Source organism: Callorhinus ursinus, unplaced genomic scaffold (genome assembly GCF_003265705.2).
Source record: "Callorhinus ursinus isolate GAN/ISIS: 27379988/994484 unplaced genomic scaffold, GSC_fseal_2.0 scaffold24, whole genome shotgun sequence".
NCBI lineage: Eukaryota > Metazoa > Chordata > Mammalia > Carnivora > Otariidae > Callorhinus > Callorhinus ursinus.
The window spans coordinates 9,972,995-9,993,085 of record NW_027397086.1 but is presented as its reverse complement, the minus strand read 5'-3'; the positions used below and the strand labels follow the sequence as shown (position 1 = coordinate 9,993,085).

Genomic DNA, 20,091 nt, shown 5'->3' with positions numbered 1-20,091 from the left:
CATGCCATTTCCTCTCCTGGACCATGTTCCTCCACCCTTCTCTCTGACTGCCCCCTCCCCACCAATCTCCATCTGTCCTGCTGTTCTCTCAAATAGTACCCTGTTCTGTCCCTTGATAGCTACTAACCACCATTTTGGGTATGTATTTGTCTGAGTGTTTGTTTATTATCTGTCTCTCATAAGCTCCTTGAAGGCAATAGCCCAGTCTGCTTTCTTTGCCACCATATCCCAGTGCCTAACTCAGCAGTCACAAGGGGCTGGTCCATCACTTGGTGATGGTGCTGGGAAATGGTTTTCCAATGAATGAATGAATCTGTGATCACTAAGGTTCTTGACTAAGAAGACTGATTTCATTCTAAGTTTACCATACAATTTTGAGTTGATTTTTATTTATTCATTCACTCAGTGAATATTTATGGAGCACCTACTTTGTACCAGGTATTATTCTAGGCACGGGCTGGGTAGCAGTGAACAGAGTCCCTGCCCTCATGGAGCTTGTGTCTTAATTCATTGCTGCCAAGTGATTCATCTGTTCAATTAATGTTTCTTTTATTTTAGAAGAAACTTGAAGATGCCAAGTCTCAGGAACAATTTCTTGGTTTAGATAGAGAATTGAAGAAACTAAAGAAAGCCGTGGCCGCCTCTGATAAGCTAGCCACGGCTGAGCTCACCATTGCCAAAGACCAGCTCAAGTCCCTTCATGGAACTGTGATGAAAATTAACCAGGAGCGAGCAGAGGTGAGTCCACGTGTCTAGAACAAGCTTCCATCAGCCCTGCTGCCCCAAAACATAGCCACTTGTATTATTGCTTTTATTATTATTTTGTTATAGACTTTGGTCATCTTAGAAACCATGGTAAAGTTGCCATCTCCCTTCAGACCTAAGGATTGTATTTCTCCTGTCACAGCCCCGCGGTGGGTCCTGCCCTCTCCTGAGCCCTGACAGGAACCATCAAATGAAACATACTCTCGCCACCTCAAAGTGTAGCACTTTGCCTAGGGAGATGGCTGTGCATACACACCGGAACCAAGGTTTTAAAGGCTGGCCATCTCATCCTTCCAAACCCCAGACTTTTCATCTTGTGCAGTCAGATAACATGTGATCTCTCGGGCTGTTCTGCCTTCTGACTGAAATGCTGTTTGTAACGGTTTGAAAGGGGGCAGATGCTCATGAGATTAAGACAGTAGATCGTAGGAGAGACAATCTAATGATGGGAGTCCAGAGAGACACCAGTTGGGAAGACTGGAGAATAGTGAAGAAAAAGTTAGCTCTGGCTCTTACTGATGCAGCCCCCTGCCCACCTGGCCCCATGGAGAGGTGGAGCAGGCTGCCAAGTAATGGGAACAGCACGGGACAGGGTGGGACCTGGCGCCGCACATGCACACATGCACTCAACGCACGCGAGGCTGGCGATCGGACTAACACAGAGGAGTCTGAGAGGAAGAAAGAAATGAAGGAGACAGCGAATGATGGCAGTGCTGCCTCTCCCCTACCTCTGTCCCAGTAGGAGCTGCAGGAGACGCAGAGGTTCAGCAGAAAGGCAGCGCAAGCGGCCAGGGATCTGACCCGAGCCGAAGCGGAGATTGAACTCCTGCAGAACCTTCTTAGAGATAAAGAGGAGCAGGTCAGTGCTGGGGTCTCCTCCTTATTGGGCCCGTATCAGTTGCTCAAAGACAAAAGTAGTGGAGGTGGCCACTCAGAGAATTTGGAAGTGTAATCAGTGGTTCGTCAGCACTTGGTCCCCTACTGCGTGCCGGGCGGAGTGCGATTTCAGTACAAGGAGTGACCCGGCATCCTCATGAGTAAAGCATGGGTAAAAGTTCTAGAAGTACTAAATCAAGCTGCAAGGATAAGTGCCCCTAGGAAAGAGTATTCGTGGGCAACTTTGTGTATGTGATTTTTTAATAGTTTCAAAATGAGATGGAGAAAGTAGATGTTGGCACTGGAGGAGTGAATTCACAGGTGCTGGAGTTGGAGGCACTAAATGAGACAATGGAGAGACAAAGGACAGAGATCGCAAGGCTGCGGAATTTACTGGACCTCACCGGGGCTGGTGAAGTATTGCGCTTTGGTTTGGGTAGTAGTTTTAAAAACAGTTGTTCTAAAATCAAATCATGTGGAAAAAAGATCATCCTGTTTGTTTTTTTGCTGTAGCGAATTTATTTAATTGTGATAGATCAATTCCATGCTTGATTTACAGAGCTGTGATAATTAGCTTAATGAATAAAAACGAAGAATTTAAAAAACATTTATGTAAGTGAAGTATTAAGGAACTTGATTACAATGAGACAAGAGATTTTTGAATTTTCAAAAGGAATAATGTTTACAAATCTGTTCTCTTTCCCTGGCTCACTTTATAAGTGAACAACAGAGGGGTATGTCTATCCTCTTTAAGTGTTAGCAAAAACTTGTTACCACGGGACAGGCTGAAAAGTCAGCTTTGAGGAGCTGATCAAAGTCATTGTCTGCCGTAGCAACACTTTTCGTATGTTGAGAGAGGAGGGAAGTAGAGGATTTCATGCCCAGTTTCACAGGATGGCTTTCTTTTGCAGATGTTAACAAAGGAAGCTTTGAAAATGTTTTGGAAGAAATTGCCGAACTTCGACGTGAAGTTTCTCATCAGAATGATTACATCAGCAGCATGACCGATCCTTTCAAAAGACGAGGCTATTGGTACTTTATGCCACCACCGACATCATCAAAAGTAGGAAGTCTGTGATGCTGGGGGTGTATACTGAATTTTCTTGAAGGAAATGTGGCAATGTTCTCTTCTCCCAGTTTGTGAAGAGGGTCTCAAGAACAATATGTCTAGGCTAAGCCATGCATTGAGGTTCTTAAGTGTTTTTAATATTTGAGATGAAAATAGGGCCTTCCTAGGAATATTGCTGTTGCCCGTTCATGCTCAGGTGGTATGTTGTGGGTCCCTGAAAGAAGATTCTGCAAGGGGATAAGGTGACGAGGCCAGAGGGCCTGTTGGAAATGGGTAGAAAATTGTGCAGAGGCTGACAGAAAACTGGGCACCTGGATTTCATTTGATTTTAGCCAACATTTCATTCTGTGTTCACTGAAATCTAGGTCAGGTGCTAGGTGGGGTGGGCTGCCATGAGGAATGATCTCAAAGAGCTCATGCGCTGGTCGGGAGACCCGTACACCAGTGTAATTACAACAGTGGCATGCCCGTGACAACAGACTTGACCTGTGTGCTCTGTTGTAGAGAATGTTAGGGCTTTCTCGCATGGGGAAGTTCAGGAAAGAAGGCTTCACACACAGTCATGAAGTCAGCACTTAGCCTTCAAGGGGTGGGCTTTTAGGAGGGAGGAAATGTGTGGAAGGGGAGAGTTGGTTTAGCTGTGGTGAGTCGCCTTATGGGGTTGGACGGTTGGTTGGGAACAGTGAAAGGTGAGGCTGGAAAAGTAGATGGGGCTCATGCTTTTGGAAAGGGCCTCAAAATCTCTTGCACTGACTCGGGGAGGCCTTGAGGACCAAGGCTGTGTGTAATGTGATCAGAGCCGTAGTTTAGGAGGAGTAATCGGGCTGAGTGTGGGGGCCCGGCTTGCGGGCGTGGTGAACCTGGGGTGGGGGGGCGCCGTGTGAACTCATTCCGTGAGGGACAGAAGCCAGAGCTAGAGCAGTGGAGCTGGAGGAGAAGAGATGGCACCGAGGGATGTCCAGCAGACACGGCTGGGGCTTGAAGGTGGGAAGTGAGGAGAGGACAGAAAGCGGCCCGCATCCAGAGCAGCGGGGCTGGGTGACCTCCTGCTAGAATCAGCAGGCAGGAAACAGTCAGGGAAGAAGCGGCTGACACACGGGCATCCCAGGGCTGTGCAGACTTAACAGGAATCCAGACAGCCTTGACAACCAGGGCTGAAGGTGGAAGCTGTGTGGGTTAGAGGTAACATTGTAAGGCTGAGCTGGGCGAGGGTTTGGGAAGTACACCTATTTATGACTGGGAAGGAGGGAGGGTAGCAGAGTAGAGCTTCCCAGCCACACCAGGCTCCCAGGACGGCAGGAGACTAATATCCCATATGGCCTTGAAAATTCACTGGTTTCCCCAGCCTTCACTGGTGTGCCATCAAGGACGAGGCAAAAGGGGAGAAGCCACCAGGAAAGATGAGCACTGGAGAAGAGAGGCCGACACTCAGGCCATTTACCTGACTTGACTGTGTAATCATGTCTCACTTCTTTGTGAAAAATGAGAATTAGAATCTATGAAAAGAAACCAGTTCTTTCTTAACTTTGCTACATCTCATCTTTGTTCTAGACTTTGGCATTTCTCGAACTCAGCCTTTTCATTTCTAATAAATAGTGGGCTCTTCTATCATTTCTTTTAGGTTTCCAGCCACAGCTCCCAGGCCACCAAGGACTCTGGCGTTGGCCTAAAGTACACGGCCTCAACTCCTGTTAGACAACCACGTCATGGACAGCAGGATGGAAAGCACGACAGTGGGCCTCCACCTGTCTCAGGATACTGGGTGTATTCTCCCATCAGAAGTGGGTTACGTAAATCGTTTTCAAATAGAGGTAAGTTAAATTACAGAAGGGAAGTTGCATTTCTCTTTTATTGGTTCCCTGAAATCCATAAGACACAATCCAGACTCCTTGGCTTGTTCTCAAGGCCCTCTGTGCTGCGGCCTTGGCCAGTGACCTCCTGTCTCCCCTTCCATTACCGTGCCACAGTCAGCCGTCCCAGCTGCCTAAGATACCCAAAGCATGCCATGTTCCTCTAACCTCCCTGTTTTAACCCTTTGTTTAGAATGTCCTTCTTCCTTCCTCTCCTAAATCCATTCCTGTTGATCCTTCAACAAGACCCAGGCCCTCAAACAACACTCCTTTATGGAGCCTTGCTCCACCCTGCCTCACCCAGGCTGACTGAGCGGCTTCTTCACCTGCACTCTTGGAGCATGGCAGGTGCTTACATCCTTGTGTCATGGCATTGATTAGCTTGACTGAAATGAAGTGGTTTTTTTTGTTTTTTTGTTATGATTTTATTTATTTTTTGACAGAGAGAGACATCAAGAGAGGGAACACAAGCAGGGGAAGTGGGAGAGGGAGAAGCAGGCTTCCCGCCGAGCAGGGAGCCAGACGTGGGGCTCGGTTCCAGGACCCTGGGGTCATGACCCAAGCCTAAGGCAGACGCTTAACGACTGAGTCACCCAGGCGCCCCTAAAGTGAACTGTTATAGGTCCATCTTCTAAAGCTCCGAGAGGAAGAGTCAGACTTGGGAGTTAATCATGGCTCTTGCAGTAGGTAGCTGCATGGTCCGAGGCAAATTATTTAGCTCCTCTGAGACTGTTAAGTGTAAAGTAGGAATATCACCTTTGGAGAGTGTGTTCCTTCAGGAGCTATTTATCGAGTGCCTGCTGTGTGCTAGGCTGTCATCAGTGATAAATGTAGATCCTGCTGGTCGGGGAGATAAGCAGGAAGGCCAGCAGCTTAGAGAGCCGTGGTCAGTGCTGAGGGCTGTGGGTCTCACTGCTCCTCTCTGCATCTCTGTTGGTCTTCTCTAGCCTGAAGTAGGCACCCAAGTGGTTGCTGAATAAATGAATGAAGACCAAAAAAAGGGCAAATCAACAGATAGGCGTAAGAAAAACTCAAGTATCAGCCACTGAAAATATATGAATCCCTGTTTTGATTAGCTTTTCAAAACTGCTTTTGACCTTTTTGGCGAAATTTCATTCTCACGTCTCAGGATTTGGGCCTCAGTGCTGCCGTTCTCTATAAATTTGTTTACCTAATAAGCCATGGGGGTAAAACACTCTTCTGTTTCTTTCAAGATGCAGACAGCGGAGGAGATAGCCAGGAAGAGAGCCAAATGGATGACCAAGAGGTCCAGTCATTTGTACCTCCCCCCGGATACATGATATACCCTGTGTTTCCTGATGGTTCTCCTGTACCCCAGGGCATGGCCCTGTATGCACCCCCTCCTCCCTTGACCAATAATAGCCAACCTCTCAACCCTGGGGCTGTTGTTTATGGCCCACCTCCTGTTGGGGCTCCCATCGTGTATGGTCCTCTACCTGCCAACTTGTCTGTACCCCACATCCCCGTGGGGGTGCTGCATTGCAACGTCCCAGAACACCATAACTTGGTAAGTGGAAAGACATAAGACTCCCTGTCCACACTGCGCCCACGGGAGACTGAATAAGGGTATATATGTAATGATTCAACCTATTTATGAACGGATTATGTCCCAAGTGTGTTTATAAGGTTGGTGTTTAGAGTGGAGTAAGCATTCTTTTATTAAAATACTCTTCTGGACAAGAGTTAGGATACCAGGCCAGTCTGCAAACTTTGTTTAACCATCTTCTAACAAAAATGCTTTCAGTCTAGAAATTAACTATTTTTGGAGAGCTTACAGTGTATTTTTCTATTGACAAGTACTGATGTGTACGTACAGGGGTACTCACGTAGTAGTTCCTCTACTTGTGCACACATGTACCGTGTGCGTTGTTGACAAGTACTAATGTGTACGTATAGGTGTACTCAAGTAGTGGTTCCTGTACTTGCGCACACATGTACCCATGTCTGTTGTTGACAAGTACTGATGTGTACGTATAAGGGTACTCATGTAGTGGTTCCTGTACTCGCGCACACATGTACCGTGTGCGTTGTTGACAAGTACTGATGGGTACGTGCAGGGGTACTCACGTAGTGGTTCCTGTACTCGTGCGCACATGTACCGTGTGTGTTGTTGACAAGTACTGATGTGTACGTGCAGGGGTACTCACGTAGTGGTTCCTGTACTTGCGCACACATGTACCTGTGTGTGCACACACGTACACATGTATGTGCTTGTGTATTCACATACATGAGCAGCAGGGTTGTGGTGGGGATTATCTGAGATAGGTGATTATTTTTTTCTTTTCATAATTCTTACACAGATTTCATATTCTGTTTTTCCCACTTAACATTACAGGCATTTCCCCATGGTTTTACAAATGTTTTTAAGTAGTATTTTAATGACTTTAAGTAGTATTTTAACTCCCCTCCCCTGTGCCCAGAGGAGGAAGAGACCTTTGTCTGTCTCTTCTGCTCCTTGCTGACCTCTGGAGAGATGATCCATAAGAGGTGCTTGGTGAATGTGTATCAACCATAGTTGGGCTGATGGAAAATTTGAAAGCTCTCTTCATTTAAAGGCCGTATAGTTGACTTAACCGTGTAAATTTTTAGTGTATTTCGTATTCTTACCTAAGGCTAGATTTCAAAAAATGATTACTTCCTAATCACTAGCTTGCTTTTTAACTCTGTGGTAAAGAACTAAAATGCACCACAAACTCCTCCTTCAAAGCTAAGGAACCTAGAGCGTTTTGTACTTCCTTTCCCCCGGGAGATAGAGAGGGAGACCAGGACTGGAACACACCGTGGGTCAGGCTGCTTTTCGAGGGCCTGCGTGTGCTCATGTGGTTGAAGCGGTCGGTAGTCACTCACGTCGCCCAGCAGTCTCAGCACGCGTGTGTTTACAGCAGTGCTGTCGGCTCGGCACGTGATCCCCTCTCAGTAAGAGCTGGTTGTTACCCGCCAGCGGTACCCAGCTGTCCTGCAGTTTCTCACATGCCCTCCTAGACCTCCGTGCATTTGCACAGGTTCTTTCTTCAGCTTACGTCTTCCCCATGTCCTTTATTCTTCAAAACCCGGGCAAAACACCTCTCCCTCTGGGCAGCCTTCCAGACAACTCCCCTCCCCTGTGCCTGGAGGAGGGAGAGACCTGTGTCTGTCTCTTCTGCTACTTGCTGACCTCTGGAGGTAGAGATGATCCATACGAGGTGTTTGGTGAATGTGTATCAACCATAGTTGGGCTGATAGAAAAGTTAAAAGCTCTATTCATCAGTTTCATCTGTGGTATGTGAAAAGTTGGCTTGACTTAATTTTTCTTTTCACACTGAAGTCTTAGAAGCTACCACCATTTTCACATTGTAGATAGCACTTCGAGTTAATTGCAGCTGTTGGCAGGAAAGAAGAGAGACATCAAGTGATGTTCTCAGTACTGCGTTTTTTTCTTTGTTCAGGAGAATGAAGTTTCTAGATTAGAAGACATAATGCAGCATTTAAAATCTGAGAAACAGGAACCGTGCATGAGAGCATCTAAGTGGCAGTCGGAGAAAGAACTGGAAGAACTGCATCATAATATTGATGGTCTTTTGCAAGAGAAGAAAGACTTAGAGTATGAAGTAGAAGAATTACATAGAACCATCCAGAAACATCAACAGCGAAAGTAATTATTATTAGCCATTTTATTTTTATAATTCTGATAAATAGGATATTGGCTCATTAAGGTAACCTAAATCAGTGTTGTCCGGTAGAACGTTCTGTGTTCTTGAAAATGCTGCAGAGCTGTGCTGTCCAGAACAGTGGTCGCTAGCCACATGTGCCTTTGAGCCCTTGAAATGTGGCTAATGGAGTGAGGAATAGAGTTAAATTTAAAATATTAGCCACGGGGTGACTCCCAGGCTGCGTAGTGCAAGTCTGAGTACTCTTGGCCAGTGATCCAAATCAGCTCTTCTTGTAGGTCCTCTTGGAGAATGGCACAGCCTTCTGCCCTCCCCAGTTACTCTGGCTAAAAACATGTCAGGTGTCCTCAGCTCCTCTTTCCCCACTCTCCCAAGCCTCCAGCTGGGGTCCAGGTCCTACAAATATACACAAAGAGCTGTCAAGCTGGTCCCCTTCTTTCGTCACTGCTGCCCTGGCCTTTAATCATGTCATCCTTGTTTGCTGGACTAGCTTCCGCATCAGCCTCCCTGTCCAGCCTCTCCATTCTACCCTGCACACAGCCAGGACCTGAGCGTGCCACTCTGCCATGTGATGCGGTCCCATCACAATACACACCCGCCCTCCAGATCTGAACCCTGCCCGTCTGCCTTACCCTTCTCTCCCACACACAGTGTTTGTTCACGCCCTACCTACTTTTCTTTGGTTTCCCCAAACACCACGTTTTCTCCTGCCTCCCCACCTTTGCACATACTGTCCTTGCCTAAAATGGTTTCCCTACCCCCTGCCTACTCCACCTTGTCTTTCCAGGTGAAGATCAGGGATCCCATCTCTCACACAAAACCTTTCTCATCTCAGGCTCCCGCGGTTCAGGGCTGGCAACCTTGGGCATAATACTGTTCACGCCATGTTGTAAGGAGCCCAGGAGGGCAGTAGCTGGGCCTCCCTCTTTGTGCCCCGGCATCTGGCATAGGGTCTGTTAACAAATGCATTATCTGCTGAGTGCGTCAGATGGGTAGAAGCCCATCTTCTGCAGTAGCCCATGAGTTCTGATGGGTCTCCCCAGTTTTTTGTCATGTAAGCCAGACTGTCCCAGGCACCGAGGTTGGGAGGAGATCTGTGGAGGTCACAGAGGTGAGTGAGCTATGGTCTCTGCCTCCTAGGAGCTCACATGTGACTGGTCAGTAGACCTGGCAGGGAAAAGCAAGGGTCACACCAGGAGAAGATGGGGACTAGATGTTTGAGGGTTTCGCAGATGATTATGCTATTACTTTTGTAGGTATGGGATGGGGAAGAGGGTTTTTATTGTGAGGTTTTTTGAGGGAAGATAGTAAGGCAGTGGGATAACCACTTCTTTTCCTAGTTATAAAGGTATAACTATATCATAAATATATGATCATTTTAAAGAATTTGGATAACACAAAAATGTCCAAAGAAGACAATAAAGATCATCTGTATGCCTTCATTTAAAGAGAAAGAATCTGTTAATATGTTGATGAATTTATTTTCATGTTTTACTGTCATAGTTTCATTTTCAAATTTTGACATGTTAACCTTGAGTTAGTGAGTCCTTTGTCTGGCTTTCTGTTTGTCAAATATCTTCACTATAATTTTACTCTAGTAGAACAGGGTAAATCACAAAATTAGTCTTTGAGGCAGCTAGTGAGCTGCAAGTTGAGAGATAGTTTTAAGGGAATGGATGATGATTATGGTAGTAGTTTGTTTTATTTTTTATACCACAGAAGAATAGAAATATCAACATTCTCTTGACAAGTGCTGACCCAAAAAAAAGAATCAAAAAAGATAAAACAACTACATCATACTTTATATATATTGTGTACTTACTGTCAACAGTATACCATATTTGTTTTTTTTAAAAGATTGTGCATGCATGTGAGAGCAGGGGGAGGGAGAGAGGATGAGGGAGAAAGAATCTCAAGCAGACTCCACGCTGAGTTCGGAGCCCGACGCAGGGCTCGATCTCACGACCCTGAGATGATGATCTGAGCCAAAATCAGGAGTTGGACGCTTGCCCGACTGGGCCACCCAGGTGCCCCCAGCAGTATACCGTGTTGAATAAAAGGGTAAACGTAGCCTTGAACATAATCAATGTAGCCGGTCTCCCACTGCTTCTCATATGAAATTAGAAAATCATCCTACATCTTATCAAGCTACAAGTGTCTATGTCGTCTGCATTTAAAGTGTCTTGATGTGTGTGTATATGATTTTTTTAGAGACTTCATAGATGGAAATGTTGAAAGTCTTGTGAATGAACTAGAAATAGAGAAGTCACTCGAACACCATGAAGATATTGTTGATGAAATTGAGTGCCTCGAGAGGACCCTTCTGAAGCGTCGCGCAGAGCTCAGGGAAGCCGACCGCCTGCTGGCAGAGGCCGAAAGGGAACTTTCATGCACGAAAGAGAAAGTATGTTCTGTTGTGGTTTGGGGTGAGGCAGTTTACTGTTGGCAGCATGAAGGACTAGAAAGAAAACATGACAAGAACACAGTCATCCAAGGCAGACGGTTGGGTTTCAGGCTGCGCTCTGGTAGTTAAAGAGCTGCGAGAATTTGGGCGAGCCCCCTCGGTCCCCAGCTTTGCTCTCCTCATCTGTCAGTTCAGGCCAGGAATACCAAGGCTGTTCAGTAAGGGTTAAATGAAGTAGTGTATTTTAAGATTTTATTTATTTGAGAGAGAGAGAGCGCGCGTGCAAGAGTGGGTGGGGGGGACAGAAGCAGAGGGAGAAGCAGAGTCCCTGCTGAGCAGGGAGCCCGATGTGGGGCTCGATCCCAGGATCCTGGAATTATGACCTGAGCCAAAGGCAGATGCTTAACTGACTGAGCCACCCAGGCGCCCCTAAATGAAGTAGCATATTGAAAGCTGCTAAAGTCATTTAGTTCCTAATTCACCCCACTTCCTTATCCTGTGTTTGTCTTTTTTAAATTATTTGGGCTCTGATAGCTCTGTGTATTAAATAGGTCAAGTCTTATATTTTAGAACAGCAGTGGATCTCAGAAGACTTCTTCCTAGTATTACTTTGTTCTCCAAGTGGATGTTATAAAATCAAATATTTTTTGGTCTGAGGTACTGTTCTTGAGACTACAACACAGAAGGAAATCAAGGAGGAAAAGGAGCTACCTGTCATTGGGCCTCTACTCTGGCCACACATTGTCTGTTTTATGAATACCCCTTCATTTAACTTTCCTGGCATCCTGTAAGATGGTTGTTAGCCTGGTGACGATGCGGCATAGGGAGGCTGGTAGCTAGGCCAGGGTTGTGCAGCTAAAGTTCTGCTTCACCAAGAGAATTCCAGAGTGAAGAAGTCCCAGACCCACATGGAGCATTTCAGGAACTACTATTTGTATGTTGTTATTTCAACACGGATGGATTTAAATGAATAGAAATCTATTACCCAGGGACCGAAACAAAGGCTTTATTAAAGAAATTCTGTGAGTGATGGCTTTAACAAATGGAAAAACATCCTGGTGTCTTTTCAGATGATCAGTTCCTTCTTCTGTCACATGTTAAATGATTGTGAGAGAACATGGGTGTGAGCAGGACTAGAGAAGAATGTATCACTGGTATATAAACAAAAATTAAAGATATTGTTAGTTGGCGGAGATAGTAAGTGAACCAAGGCTAGTAAGCTCTTTCCCCTTCAGCCTCCCAAAATGACTCGGGGAGGCAGCTTGCTAAGGGGGAGGAGAGAGGGAGAAGGTGGTGTGTTTTGTAGAGATGCCAGATGTGTTAAAACCTCACATAGAAAGAGACCAAAAACTACTTAGAAATGTGACTTTTTGGAGCATGTAGTGCATTTTATCTGGTGCTTTGCTGATGAAACTGACAGGAACCAGCTCTCTGACATGGAAAGAAGTATGGTGAAATATCTAGCTGTTATGAATGGATAAAGAAGATGTGCTGTCTATATTCAATGGAATATTACTCAGCCATCAAAAAAATGAAATCTTAACCATTTGCAACGATGTGGATGGAACTAGAGGATATTAGGCTAAGCAAAATAAGCCAGTCAGAGAAAGATATATGGTTTCACTCATATGTGGAATTTAAGAACCAAAACAGATGAACATAGGCAAAGGGAGGGGAAAAATAAAATAAGACAAAATCAGAGAGGAAGATAAACCGTGATCATAGGAAACAAACTGAGGGTTCCTGTAGGGGAGGTGGGGGAGGATGGGGTAACTAGGTGATGGGCATTAAGGAGGGCACGTGATGTAATGAGCACTGGGTGTTGCATGCAACTGATGAATCCCTGAATTCTACCTCTGAAACTAATAATACACTCTATGTTAATTGGTTTTAAATTTTAAAAAATATATATCTAGCTGTTTGGGAGCTTGCCAACCCTTTTGCATCCACACGGGATATTTAGTCGTCTAGTTTAACATACGCCTGTGAGTTTAGTGCAACTGCAGAATGGGAGCTTTTTGCCTGAAGGTGAGTCACTGCTCAACCAAGTGCAAACCAAACACTATTTTTGGACCTTTGATGACATTGTTTTAAGCCTCTTATTTTAGACAGAAAAAGGAAACCAAGTTGATAAAAAAAAATCTGTTATTGCCAAATCTTGTATAGGAAAATTTTTAAATACTTCAACAAAAATATTTAGTATTTGTGTTTCTTAGCCATAATTAAATCATCTTTCAATCAGTAAGGTTTTATTTAGCATGATAATACAGTACAGCAATGATCTCTATGGGGAGGGAATATTGGTAAAATCAGTTTGTTGTCACTTAAGTGGGGAGATATTTTTAATTTAAAAAATAGCGTAATAATATACAGGTTATTTTTTTTTTTTAAGATTTTATTTGTCAGAGAGAGAAAGAGCACAAGCACGGGGAGAGCGGCAGGCAGAGGGAGAAGCAGGCTCCCCGCTGAGCAGGGAGCCCAATGCGGGGCTCGATCCCAGGACCCTGGATCATGACCTGAGCCGAAGGCAGACGCTCAACCAACTGAGCCAACCAGGCGCCCCTATACAGATTATTTTTGAGTAAAAAGATTCACAGATTCACTACCCTCAAGGGACTGTTTCTTTTTTGGGCAGCCTTTCTGTCTCTGTGGGCACAGATACAGTTTTACATAGTTGCTCTTAGAGTACTTGTACCATTTTAAATTTTTTTTTTCAGGGGCGCCTGGGTGGCTCAGTCGTAAGCGTCTGCCTTCGGCTCAGGTCATGATCCTGGAGTCCTAGAATCGAGCCCTGCATCGGGCTCCCTGCTCAGCGGGAAGCCTGCTTCTCCCTCTCCCACTCCCCCTGCTTGTGTTCCCTCTCTCGCTGTGTCTCTCTCTGTCAAATAAATAAATAAATCTTAAATAAATAAATTTTTTTCAGCCAACATAATATCAAAAACATTCTTCCATGTTGCTATGTTGTCATTTTAAAGGCTACACAGTATTCCATTGTGTTGATGCGTTATCACTTACTGAATCTATTATTTGTCAAGTCTTATATCAATCCACAATGAGCATTTTTGTGCAATAGTTTTTTACTCCTGAATTCTTTTCTGACAATTGGAGAGTCAAAGTGAATGAACATCTTTACCAGTCTTTTTGTCTTGCCTTGTTGTTTTCCGAAAGAGTTGTACCAATTTACACCACAGTAGCTGTGAGGGAGTATGGTAACTGGGTTGCTTTTAATGATAGTGTCTTTTTTAGACCAAAAATGCTGTTGAGAAGTTTGCAAATGCCAAGAGAAATTTATTGCAAACCGAGAAAGATGCTGAGGAGTTAGAAAAGAGAGCCCAGGAAACTGCTGTTAACCTTGTCAAAGCCGACCAGCAGCTCAGGTAGGTGGAGTCCCTCAGCTACTCAGTAACATGAGGGAGGAGTTTGGTTCTAACAGGCTAATAAACGCCTTACGATAAATAATGCAGGTCGAATCTAAGGGGCCTTGGAGAATAAAGCGATGTGTTTTAGGTTGCTCCAGGCTGACACAAAGGATTTGGAGCAGCACAAAATGGAGCAAGAGGAAATCTTGAAAGAAATAAACGAAGTTGTAGCGGCAAAAGACTCAGACTTCCAGTGTCTAAACAAGAAGAAGGAGGTCCTGACGGGAGAGTAAGTACAGTGTGTCGGGCGTCAGGGGCTCGGGCTGGGCGACGGCGCTCGGGGTCCAGCCTCGCTTTGGCCCTGCTCTAGTGCTGCTGCTCTTCGCAGGCTGCAGCAACTGCAGAAGGACATCGAGACCGCACAGCACAGTGAGGGTTACCATCTGCAGGTCCTCAGAGAGTCAGAGAACCTCCTGCAGGCCAAGAAAGCTGAGCTGGAAAAGCTGAAAAGGCAGGTAGGGCAACAGCTCGTGCTGCTTTGAAACCTACATCATTTATAATCATAATGTATGATTACAAAAAGTAATGCATGTTCAAGTGTAGAAAAGACTGGAAAATACAAAAGAAGATCTAAAGCATAAATGTGCCTGTATCTCCTAGTGATTAAAAGTAGAGTCCAGGGGCGCCCGGGTGGCTCAGTCGTTAAGCGTCTGCCTTCGGCTCAGGTCATGATCCCAGGGTCCTGGGATCGAGCCCCGCATCGGGCTCCCTGCTCCGCGGGAAGCCTGCTTCTCCCTCTCCCACTCCCCCTGCTGGTGTTTCCTCTCTCGCTGTGTCTCTCTCTGTCAAATAAATAAATAAAAATCTTAAAAAAAAAAAAAAAAGAGTAGAGTCCGACCCAAATTTGAATCCTGACTCAATAGAATATGTTATTGAGTGAAAGAAGCAAGTCTCAAAACGGGATGCACCCTGAGATCACTTATGCTAAATGTGTTTATGAACACTTGTGCTGGTATATTTATATCAAAGTACAAAAGCAGTCATCTGATAAGGGGACATTATGAATATCTTCTGTTTTCTTCCTTTTGCATGTCTGCATTTTCTGTTTTTTTATATAAACAAGTGTGTACCATCCTTAAAATTGTTAGTAATTTTTAATTTTACAAAATGAATCAATTTTTTAAATCCCTGCCTGACTTCCATTGCCAAGGTAGTGGTTAAATGGAATAAGATATAGATATGTAAGTATTTTGAAAACCATAACCTGAGGCATAATCATCATTATCATATTGTTTTTGCTATGCTTTGAGTGCTTTTATACATAAAAGCACTCAGGAGCTCAGGATCTTTATCAGGCATTTTATGCCTGCACCCCCAGCCCGGTCCTCCTGACTCATGCAGCTGGGATAATTACACGTAGGCTAGTTCCTGATTGCCCCACTACCGTTAGCTGGACTGGGTGTTCTCCATCACAGCAAGCACTGAAAGTTGCATGGCCTTTGGCAAGCTTTGCATTCTTCCCTTTTCTTTAATGCAGGTGTCGGGTCAGCAGCAGGAGACGGCCGTCTTAGACAGGCAGTTAGGGCGTAAAAAGGAAGAACTGCATCTCCTCCAGGAAAGCATGGTCCAGGCCAAAGCTGACCTCCAGGAAGCGCTGAGACTGGGAGAAACCGAAGTAATTGAGAAGTGCAATCACATTCGGGTGCGTTTTTCACTAGGTTTTCTTAAAAGTCCTAGAAGGATGTTGATTTATTTTAATTGGTTTCCCCTCCAAATGCAAATATAAATTCCTGAATCTTGACCCCTCTGGAACATCAGTTTGCTGTGGTGTTACGTATCCAGGCTGTAGCTGCTTGGGTAGCTCTCCCATAGAGGTTCTCTGCCTCTATGCCTTTTCTCATACCATTTCTTCTCCAGGAATTTCCTTTCTGGGAATGTCCAGATCCTACCCATTTTTCATGGTTCAGCTTGATGCCTCCAAGACTTCCCTGACTTTTCCCTTACATTGGAAGGAGTTTCTCTCTCTCCTGAGTCTGAAGGCAGTCTGCACATTTCCTAGGGCATCATAGCCTTTCATAATCATGTTTATGCCCCTTGCCTAATTTCCCCCAAGGTGCTCAGCCTCTTAAAGGCAGGAGATGTATCAGAGTCAGCCTTTTCTTTCTATGACAAATTGCCTTGCATAGAGTACATACTGCTTATGCATTTTAAATGAAGGTAATGTGTGGCTTTCTTACTTCTATTATACAGAAATATGTTAGTATAAATTGTATACACTGCTGTTCTTGACATAAAAGGCAAAATTGAACTCGTTTCCAGATTAGAATTTTTGTGAAATGAGATAGTTAATAACAAAAGTGATTCCAGTGTAATTTCTATTCATAATTTTGTAAAGCAGAGTTGACTTTTTTTTTTCTTTTTTTTTTTTTTGGCGGGGGTGCACAGGAAGTAAAATCTCTTCTGGAAGAACTCAGTTTTCAGAAAGGAGAACTGAATGTCCAGATTAGTGAAAAAAAAACTCAACTCGCACTCATAAAGCAGGAAATTGAAAAAGAGGAAGAAAATCTTCAGGTAGTTTTAGGACAAATGTCTAAACATAAAACTGGTAAGTTTAAAGGAAAGGAATCATATAAAGTCAGAGTTTGGAAATATCTCTATTCCAGATCACAGAAAAAATACAAATGGTGGAATAAACTTCTTTTAAAGTTCAACTTTGTTATAGATGAGCAAAGAAAAGCAGTATTATAAAAGTATTTTATAATAAATATTTTAGTATTTTCTGCCATTCAAAGTGATAAAGTTTATTTAAGAGCATAATAGTCATAATAATTGCTGACGAGGGTGTGGAGAAGGAAGAACACTTAGCAGGCTATTTGATAGAAAAATAAATTGGACCAATCCCCCAGTGTTTCAAGTCTGAAAATTCACACCTATTGAACCATTTAGCCCATTTCTAATTACTGAGAGAAAGGAAGCATTCATATACATTTTAGCAATATTGTATTTATTTAGTAAGTAAGTCTTTATTTCCTTGTTTCACAAATTAAGCTGGCTAAGTTGGTTACTTGCAGCAAAATTTCTAATAGAATTTGGAAACTTGGCCAATTTAAAAGCCACATTTTAAACATTTAACGGCATGCAAAAGATGCTGATGGGAAGACTGAAAAAATAGATACAAAACTGAATATAGAGCATAGTCCCAATTTATTTTGAAAGTCTGTGCATGTGTGTGCGCACACGCACGTCTGCAGCACGCTCCTGGAAGGAAGTACATCAAAATGCTATTGCTGTAGTGATCATCTTTGGATGGTGGGATAATAATGGGTTTTCATTTTTTTCTTGAAATTTTCTATAGTGAGCAAATATTTGTATAATCAGAAAAGAGAGTTAATTCTTGAAAATCTGTATTTTAAAAGATAAAAAATTCTTATCTGAATCTCAGATTTTAACATCTTTCCTATTTATTTTGCTTAAAATCCATTTAGATGGAGTAATTGCTCTTAAAACTAGATCTTTGTTAATGTTTTTGTTCAAATGTTTTTAACAAATTAAAATTTAACAAGTTAATGTTTAGCAATATTTTAAAGGATTTTTTTTTTCATTAAAATAAAATTAGCTCCATGGTGCCTGGGTGGCTCAGTTGGTTAAGCCTCTGGCTTTGGCTCAGGTCATAGTCTCAGGGTCTTGGGATCGAGCCCTGCTTCGGACTCCCTGCTCAGTGGGGAGTCTGCTTCTCCCTCTGCTCCTACCCCTGTTTGTGTGCATGCTTCTCTCGCTCTCTCAGACAAATAAAATCTTTTTAAAAATACAATTAGCTCCATTAATTCAGCACAATAGATATGTTTTGATGACCTATTGTTTCTTGTATCAACAGCATTATTTTCTGTTTCATTCTGTAAATGTTTTCAACTACATTTAATAGCATGGATCGTGCTCTGTTTCTCTTAGAACTAAAGAATATTCTGGACATGTTGCAACTTGAAAACAATGAGCTGCAAGGTTTGAAGCTACAGCATGATCAAAAGGTGTCTGAATTAGAGAAGACTCAGGTTGAAGTGCTGGAGGTAATAAATGAAGCCGTTCTACCCTTAGCCAACTGCAGTCTTTCTCTTTGGGCACGTGTGAGTCCCCTTCTGTCTGATTTAGGAGAGACTGGAGTTAGAGAGCCTGCAGCAGACGGCCCTGCGACAGAGAGGGGAGATAGAGTGGCAGAAGCAGCTCCTCGAGAGGGACAAACGGGAAGTAGAGCAGATGACTGCTGAGACCCGAGCGTTACAGTCGTCTATTGAGTCTTTGTGCAAAGAAAAGAAAGATCTCGAAGGAAAACAGGACAGCTGGGAAAAGAAGTTGGCACAGACCAAACGGTGAGAGCAAAAACCAATAAGCTTACAAGATCCCTTCCTGAAGACTAAAGCATAATAATATACACAGTGGAAAAGGAGTAGAAAATAAAGAGAAGAAAACTACTCCACGGACTCAGTATCACAGAACAGCTCATCAGTAGCATTTCTGGGTGCATTTCCTTTAGGCTTTTCTTTTTCCAAAGCACTTTTTAAAATAACCTGTTGTGGATTTTTTTAGGTAAAATAACAAATGCTAGAAGATAGAGCTAAGTGGAGAGATACCTGTTTGTGGGTAGAAAGGCAATATTGTTAAGATTCAGTTCTCCTTAAATTGATCTGTAGATTCCGAACAATCCCAATCAAAATCCCAACAGGCTTTCCAAATAGAAATTGGCAATCAGGTTCTGAAATTCATGTGGAAATGCAAAAGATGGACATAGAATAGAATCTAAAACTTTTTATATGACACCAAAACAACCCTGAAAAAGAACAAAAGTTTAGGGCTAACACTACCTGATTTCAAAACTCAGTATACAGCTATGGTAATCAAAACACTGTGGTACTGGTATAAAGATAGGAAAATCAATCAGTGGAACAGAATAGAAAGTCCAAGAGTAAATGCACAAATGTGTGGACAACTGATTTTGACAAAGATGCAAAGGCATCTTTTTCAGTAGAGAAAAGACGGTCATTTCAAAAAATATTGCTGAAACGATTGCATATCCAAAACCCCAAAAGTTAACTTCAGCCCACACCCACACTATTAATAAAAATTACCTCAAAATGGACCATAAACAAAAAGGTAAAACCTAAATATTAAAACTTCTAGGAGAAAACATAGGAAAAAAACCTTTGTGACCTTGGGTTAGGCAGAATTTCCTAGATATGATACCCAAAGCATGGTCCATAAAAGAATAAATTGGTAAAATTGAACTTCATCAAAATTCAAAACTTCTCCTCAAGAGACACTGTTAAGATAATGAAAAGACATGTCACGACTGGGAGAAGAATCTTTGCAACCATGTATTTTCAGTAAAGGGCTTGTGCCCAGAGCAGATATATACAAAGAACTCTCATGACTCAATAATGAGAAAATAACGAACAACCCAGTTTTTCAAATGGGCAAAAGATTTGAGGAGACATTTCACTTAAGAAGATGAATGAATGGCAAATAAATACATAAAAAGGTGCTCCTCATCATTAACCATTAGGAAAATGCAAATTAAAACCACAATGAGGTAACACTACATACCTATTAGAAGGGCTAAAAATAAAGTCTGACGATACCAAATGTCGGCATGGAACTTTCATACACAATTGGTGGGAGTATAAAATGTTAGACTGCTTTGGAGAATAATTTGGCAGTTATTTAAAAACTCTCACACACATTGACCAGAAGAGCTAGCCATTCCACTCCAAGATATTTATTCATGAGAAGTGAAAGCATATGTTCATACAAAGAATGATGTTCTTTAATATTCATAGCAGTTTTATTTGAAACAGCCAAAACGTGGAAACAACCTAAATGTCCATCAGCTGGTGAATGGATAGACAAATGATAGTATATCCATACCATGGAACACTATTCATCAGTAAGAAGGGAATGCAGTATTGATACACACAACCACATGGATGAATCTCAGAGCAACTATGCTCAGTGAGAGAAGCCAGACAGAAACGAGCCCATACTATAGGACTCTGGTCATGTAAAAGAAAGCGGGCTCGTGCATGTCTGTTTTTTGGACAAATCCTATTAC

General features: G+C 43.2%; 1 protein-coding gene across 7 annotated transcripts in view; it reads left to right on the top strand.

The window, feature by feature from the left end:
• Positions 1-20,091, top strand: part of CNTRL (centriolin) — an 83,653-nt gene that overhangs the window by 51,937 nt on the left and 11,625 nt on the right. For 6 of the 7 annotated variants that reach the window (XR_003211491.2, XR_003211492.2, XR_003211490.2 and 3 more), the window contains 15 exons: positions 559-738; positions 1,508-1,624; positions 1,909-2,053; positions 2,553-2,704; positions 4,332-4,521; positions 5,775-6,088; positions 8,007-8,212; positions 10,440-10,632; positions 13,879-14,009; positions 14,140-14,280; positions 14,380-14,506; positions 15,529-15,693; positions 16,437-16,596; positions 17,940-18,055; positions 18,138-18,355. Coding sequence is in view for 2 of the 7 variants with exons in the window: in XM_025888216.2 (XP_025744001.1) it covers positions 559-738; positions 1,508-1,624; positions 1,909-2,053; positions 2,553-2,704; positions 4,332-4,521; positions 5,775-6,088; positions 8,007-8,212; positions 10,440-10,632; positions 13,879-14,009; positions 14,140-14,280; positions 14,380-14,506; positions 15,529-15,693; positions 16,437-16,596; positions 17,940-18,055; positions 18,138-18,355 (2,555 nt within the window). In the remaining 5 variants the exon portion in view is untranslated. Of the gene's footprint in view, positions 1-558; positions 739-1,507; positions 1,625-1,908; positions 2,054-2,552; positions 2,705-4,331; positions 4,522-5,774; positions 6,089-8,006; positions 8,213-10,439; positions 10,633-13,878; positions 14,010-14,139; positions 14,281-14,379; positions 14,507-15,528; positions 15,694-16,436; positions 16,597-17,939; positions 18,056-18,137; positions 18,356-20,091 lie in introns of those variants that run through there. The other variant, XR_012382204.1, reaches the window with a different exon arrangement.